Source organism: Acinonyx jubatus, chromosome D1, assembly GCF_027475565.1.
Source record: "Acinonyx jubatus isolate Ajub_Pintada_27869175 chromosome D1, VMU_Ajub_asm_v1.0, whole genome shotgun sequence".
In the NCBI taxonomy this organism is placed as follows: domain Eukaryota; kingdom Metazoa; phylum Chordata; class Mammalia; order Carnivora; family Felidae; genus Acinonyx; species Acinonyx jubatus.
The window spans coordinates 51,821,358-51,828,456 of record NC_069390.1 but is presented as its reverse complement, the minus strand read 5'-3'; the positions used below and the strand labels follow the sequence as shown (position 1 = coordinate 51,828,456).

The 7,099-nt window shown below is 39.3% G+C and overlaps 1 protein-coding gene across 1 annotated transcript; it reads left to right on the top strand.

Annotated features, from left to right (window-relative positions):
- Positions 1–2,898: 2,898 nt before the first annotated feature.
- Positions 2,899–4,837, top strand: LOC106977816 (olfactory receptor 56A3). The gene has a single exon (XM_015075369.2). The coding sequence runs from the start codon at positions 3,394–3,396 to the stop codon at positions 4,339–4,341; it is 948 nt and encodes a 315-aa protein (XP_014930855.1). The 5' UTR covers positions 2,899–3,393; the 3' UTR covers positions 4,342–4,837.
- The last annotated feature ends 2,262 nt before the right edge of the window (positions 4,838–7,099 follow it).

The following is a 7,099-nucleotide window of genomic DNA, read 5'->3' as shown; positions in this document are numbered from 1 at the left end:
TATAATGCAGTGATAAAAGTCATGATAAGTTAACATCAATCCATTCAATAACATGGTGAGGGGGTACTTATCTAACAATTACGTGCAGGAAGCCCATGAAAACTTCTGAGCGAACTTATTGGACCCATGGAGGGCACTGGGTGTGCATCTGCAAATAACTGTGAAAATGGATGTATGGATGTAAAACCCCTACACCCAGGAGACTAACTGCCTACAGAACACACAGTCAATGTTGGGCTGAATTACAAGAGCTCCTTGCTTTTAGAGAGGGAAAAATCATTTTCTTCTACCTTCCTGCTTGTCTGTCCCAGGAGAACATTTTAGGTACAAGGAATTAGGGATAGAAAGTTCCCAGAGGGCAAAGTCCCCGAGGTTCTGGAGTTATAACTCTACCCAGATGCTTCAGGAACTAACTGGAACAGCAGTATCAGTGGAGCCAGACCCCTACTCCATCCTATGTAAGTTTGTGTAGAGGATGCCTGAAAGGTAGCTATAGCAAGATTAAGGAGAACATGGGGTGAAGGTGGGGGGATCTTTCTCTTCAATGCAGATCTGTGCTGCATTCCATTCCTGAATCACTACTGCTGAAGTAGTCTGAAAATGGGGTAGTAGAGACTGCATCCTGTCTCAGGTCAGGAGGCACCTGTGAGAACCTTTGCTCTGAGACCTTCCTTTTGCTCTTCTCTTGCCTTTTTGGATCTTTTGCTGGGTGCTGCCAGAGATGCAGAGGGGCAGGAATTTGTCTCTAGTAGATTAATGAACAGAGGGAGTCAGGTAACTATATCATCTGGGACTCAGATTTGCAAACGTGGGGTTTTCATATGTGAATATGAAAATTTAGTTTAGGGCAAAGAATCTTCTGCCCACAAATGTTTGAATCATGGCATAGGAATGAAATTTAATCTCAGGGCACCTGGGTGGCTGAGTCAGTTAAGTGTCTGAGTCTATAATCTCATGGTTCTGTTCATGAGTTCAAGCTCAGGTCATGATCTCACAGCTCGTGAGTTCAAGCCCTGCACCGAGGCACTGCGCTGACAGTACAGAGCCTGCTTGGGATTTTCTCTCTCCCTGTCCCTCTGCCCTTCCCTGACTTGTGTGCTTTCTCTCTCAAAATAAACAAATAAACTTTATATTTTAGGTTTAGGACAGAGATCACAGTTGGAGGGTCAGTGAGAGTCAGAAGGTTGTTCCTCCTATGTCAGCTCAATATAAAGAATTTCTAAAAACTATTGCTGCCACAAACAGAAAGTTATGCACAGATCATAGAGGTATCTGTCACACTGGTTGGTTTAGATCAATGATGTCTGAAATGATACTTGGGAGAGAGGTCTCACAATTCTGAGTTTTGGAGTTAGGTGGTCCCTAACAACCCTTCCCCTTTTTTAAACAGAGCTTCCATAGTGCTATCCTGCAGTCTGATAAAAGTTAACCCTGCAGGGTCTCTGATTTTATCATTGCTCTTCAACCTCACTGGCTTCTTCATCCTGTCCCTACCCACAACCTGTAGTCATTAGCTCTAGGTCCTCAGCCCTAGTGCTCCACTGGCTAGCTCTGATTGCAATCCAAGATTTTAAGAGGAGAGTAGAACATCATGGTCTCAGATACTTTACTTCTAAGGCTGAGTAGGTAGTTCAATGCTTTTTGGATAAGTTATGGATTGAACTCAGAGGAACATCCAAAGAAAAGAGAAGAAAGGAAGAGTCAGTGAGTGGAAAGAACAGATAAAAAACACTCCTATGTTGTCCTCAGAAATTTCATCCTAGGGCTTTAATTATCCTAAAGTTCTTCAGGAGACAAAGAGAATATGCTTCTTCTTCTGTACCTCTCCATGGATACTTATGCCTGAATTGCCATTTTTTTCCATTTGGCTATACCCTCTAATGGTCATTTCAAGATATTCCTTCCTTCCATGTAATTAATTCCCAATTCCTGCCAAGAATACTTTGAATGATTGAAAATTAAAAGATTCTTGAGCATGGTGAATTTGGGGGCTCTGACCTATAAGAAGAAGTGTAAAAATTTTGCAAAGAGTTAGATCAGAGGGTGCAATCAAAGAGTTTTGCAAAGACTTAGATCAGACGGTGGGAAAGATCAAAGACAAACCTAAATGATGAAAGTGGTGTTTGGAGGGAGTATTTCAAATTTGGTGGCATGAGGTTGTGCATCCTGTAGGCCATTGTGGCAAGGTCTGGGCTGTTCAGGTGCAATTAGTTATGTCTCAAACTTAGAAGTGAATGTATCCAATAAGAAAAATTTAAGGAAAAACAAAGTTCAATGAACACAGTGGCCAAGACAGGAGAAGGTCCTTTGTTAACCAACTCAAGACTGGATGTTTTTTTCTATGGGTGTTTATCTTCATGAACACCTGTATGTGCAGCATCTGCCAATCCTTGTGAGTACTCCACCAAGGCACAGCATAACCAGTAGACAAGAGGACCTAGATTGTTACAGTGAAGACAAAAAGGGATATAGAAAGGAAACGAAAGGACTTGAGGTAGACTTCATCACCCTCACATTATTGCAATCAGAACAATCAACTTTCATCTTGTTTAAAGACACATATCATTCTCACATTTCTATGTGCACATTCTACTTTTAAGGTTGTTTCTTCACCAAAGTTAAGAATCCTACATATATTAATATGTACCAGCAATTATTTGGCCACTGTCACACACACTTATGTGGAATTGCACATTCTACTGTTAAAACTGTTTGTTCCCTGAAGCTAAGAGTCCTACATACATGAATACATATTGGCAATTCTTTGGTGGGATCAACACCAATGAACTAAAATAACATTTTAGACAAGGTGAAAATTAACTAACATTAATTCCAGGGTATCATTTTTTCAAACTGTGATTAAAGCCAACTATAGCTGAAAATTCAGAATGGGGGGTGGCATAGAGAACTAAGGCCATGCACCTGAGTCCTTACTTTGTGCCAGACTCTGCTACTCATTTGTGCATATTGCTAAATTGTCATGTGGTAGTCTAGGTGGTAATTAAATAATAAAACACAAAAGGGAAGAAATTTAAGAGTACAAATTTAGAGACTCACCTTTCACAAAGTAGTTTCCAAGTAATTTCTCCTTCTCTTTAGATGATGCAAAGATATAAAACTTCCTTAAACTTAAATTTTGAATAATTCAAACATATCTAAACAAAGCACATATCCTCAGTCCTCTATACTGCTTAAATTGACAGGATTATCCCAGTAGCATGGCACAAAGGACAAACAGATGAATTCACATGACTCTGGATGACTTGCTAGGACTCAAGCATGTCACCTAGGTGAAGCAAATTGTTCTAAACCCATGTGTCATGTGTCACTAGCTAATTTTTATCCTAATTTTACAGACCACTACAAGAAAGCTGTAGAAATATATGACAAAATATGACAGCACACCAAAATGGCACCATCTCCTCTGAAGTTTCAGACTTCCTCCTGAATTGTTTTGTCAGGTCCCACACCTGGGAACTTTCTTTTTCCCTCCCCCTAAGCCTTCTCTTCTTCCTGGCCATGGGGGCCAATAGTGTCCTCCTGATCACTATATGGCTGGAAGCCTCTCTGCATGAGCCCATGTACTATCTACTCAGCATCCTCTCCCTATTGGACATTGTGCTCTGCCTCACTGTCATTCCCAAGGTCCTGGTCATCTTTTGGTTTGAACTCAAGTCCATCAGCTTCTATGCCTGCTTCCTCCAGATGTACATTATGAACTGTTTCCTTGCCATGGAGTCCTGCACATTCATGGTCATGGCCTATGACCGTTATGTGGCCATCTGCCATCCACTGAGGTACCCATCCATCATCACTGACCAATTTGTAGTCAAGGCTGCCATTTTTATTTTGGCCAGGAATGTTATTTCTACAGTGCCTATTCCCATTCTCTCATCCAGACTCCATTATTGTGGGAGAAAGGTCATTGAAAACTGTATCTGTGCCAATATGTCTGTCTCCAGGCTCTCCTGTAATGATGTCACCATCAATCGCCTCTACCAGTTTGCTGGAGGCTGGACACTGCTAGGATCTGACCTCATCCTCATCTTCCTCTCCTACACCCTCATACTGCGAGCAGTGCTGAGACTCAAGGCAGAGGGTGCTGTGGCCAAGGCCCTGAGCACATGTGGCTCCCACTTCATCCTTATCCTCTTCTTCAGCACCATCCTTCTAGTCTTCGTGCTCACTCATGTGGTGAAGAAGAAGGTCTCCCCTGATGTTCCAGTCTTGCTCAACGTCCTCCACCATGTCATCCCCGCAGCCCTCAACCCCATAGTTTATGGAGTGCGGACCCAGGAGATCAAGCAAGGAATCCAGAGATTACTGAAGAAAGGGTGGTAATAAGGATAACTGGATCTCTTCATTCCTAATATAGTTTAAGTTTGAATCAAATCATGGGTAATTCAGCTAAAATTTTATCTATGAGTTACAATTTCAAACTGGTTATTGGATATTGTGTCTTATTTAATAAAATTTAAGTTTCATTATAAGTTTCCTTTTGTCTCACTTTTACTTTAACAATATCCTTGACCACTTTACTTTTTTTCTCCACACATATTATCCTATACTAACAACATACAGAGATTCCATGGGTAGGTTCTGAAGTGACAAATTTATGTTCCTGAATATACAGCTGTTAATATTTCATGCCTTTGCATTCTTGAATATACAACTGTGGATATTTGGGGGTACAGTTATGTAATGTGTAATGCATTCTTATTCTTATTTCCACAGAAGGAAGCATATTGGATACAAAGACATAGGAGTTGAATTTCAGTCCTGAATGATGGAAGATTGCTATTCATGTGTAACTGGGTCTGTAATTGGGTTTTATTTTGAAATGTGCATTGCAACAGAACTGGGATTTTTCTTGGATTTCTCATTTGTGAAACAATTAGCAATGAGTTTGATCAGATTTAAGAGATTCCTAAATTCTCCTCCCCAAAGGGGAGGACATTTATCTTTTGGATCCAGAGTGTCATATTTTATGATATGCACAGATAGCTCTGCTAAAGAGTTAAAGATTGCAAGGATTGTAATATATGATGCAGTAATAATAATTTAAATATCAAAAATATAATATCTGAACATTATTTTCATGTTAATTGTATAGTATCTGAAGATACTTTGTGTCCTGGTAATTCTTCAGATATGAATACACAAAAATAGAATATTGTTGCTGTCAGGAGCTAAAACTATGGTTAGTGGTAATACAATATGAGTTCCAAGAACATATTTTTCTCAATGGGAGAGAATGAGGAATGGAATAAGGCATATCTATATGTAGTAAGTTACCTGACAACATAAGAAAGCACTAGATAGAGAGTTAAAGGTCTGAAATGTAAGGCTTACACAACTACACAAAAAGTTGGGTTCTTGGGAACAAATTACGTGTTCTCATTGTTTTCATGTTACTCATCTGTTACCCTTGTGAATAGTGAAAAATTTATTTTAAAAGGTTCTTTCTAAATATAAGCTTTTGCACCTTAATAACAACTCATAAGTGTGTTTCCTTGTTTCATCATGGAAGGAAAATCTCTCAACAGTCTAATGCCAATACTGTCCCCAAAATCTAGGCCTTTAGCCTTCATTAATTCATCCTGGGCCTACTTAAGTTTTCATTCTGCAAAACTGTCCATTTCTTGTTCTCTGTCTCACAATAAAGAACAATGAATTGGTATCTCATTCCTCTTCTTCTAAATATCATTATGAGCTACTATTGGAAAAAAGAACAAACACCAAAAACAGGTACTGACATAATTAAGAATCAATACTTAAAAGAACCTAATCAACATTTTATTGGGAATAATATAACTATCAAAAGTAAAAAAAAAAACAAAAAAAAAAAACCAGAAAGAAAAAACAATGTCAAGATCCAATTAGGTTCATGCCATAGATAACCTTTTTCTTTGTTACTTGAAAAAGATCTCTCCAAAATCTCATTCTCTCACACATTTCAACCTTAAAAAATTATTTGGTTTAAAATACGACTTACGGGCTCTGTGCTGACAGCTCAGAGTCTGTAGTCTGCTTCAGGTTCTGTGTCTCCCTCTCTCTGGCCCTCCCCCGTTCACGCTCTGTCTCTGTCTCAAAAATAAATAAACATTAAAAAAAAATTTAAAAAAGGGGGGCGCCTGGGTGGCTCAGTCGATTAAGCGTCCGACTTCGGCTCAGGTCATGATCTCCCGCTCTGTGAGTTCCAGCCCCGCATCAGGCTCTGTGCTGACAGCTCAGAGCCTGGAGCCCGCTTCAGATTCTGTGTCTCCCTCTCTCTCTGGCCCTCCCCCGTTCATGGTCTGTCTCTCTCTGTCTCAAAAAATAAATAAACGTTAAAAAAATTTTTAAATACGACTTAAAAAGTGGAAAAACATTCCATGCTTATGTATTGGAAGAACAAATATTGTTAAAATGTTGATATGACCCAAAGCAATCTACATATTTAGTGCAATTCCTATGAAAATAACACCAGCATTCTTCACTGAGCTGGAACAAACAATCCTAAAATTTATATGGATCCAGACAGGACCCCAAACAGCCAATGCAATCCTGAAAAGGAAAACCAAAGCTGGGGCATTGCAACTCTGGACTTCAAGCCATATTAAAAAGCAGTAATCATCAAGACAGTATGTTACTGGCAGAAGAACAGACACATCAATCAATAGAACAGAGTAGAGAACCCAGAAACAAACTCACAAATGTATAGACAACTAATCTTTGATAAAGCAGGAAAGAATATCCAATGGAAAAAATACAGTCTCTTCAGCAAATGGTGTGGGAAAACTGTACAGTGACATGTAGAAGAATAAACTTGGACCACATTTTTACACTATACACAAAAATGAACTCAAAATGAATGAAAGACCTAAACATAACACAGGAAGCCATCAAAATCCTAGAAGAGAAAACCGGTAACAACCTCTTTGACCTCTGCCACATCAACTTCTTACTCAACATGTCTCCAGAGGCAAGGGAAACAAAAGCAAAAATGAACTATTAGGACCTCATCAAGATAAAAACCTTCTGCACAGCTAAGGAAACAATCAGCAAAACTAAAAGGCAGCTGAAACAATGGGGGAATATATTTGCAAATGAAATAACA

Coding starts and splice junctions, on each gene's coding strand:
- LOC106977816 (XM_015075369.2), top strand. CDS start 3,394: ATGACAGCACACCAAAATGGCACCATCTCCTCTGAAGTTTCAGACTTC.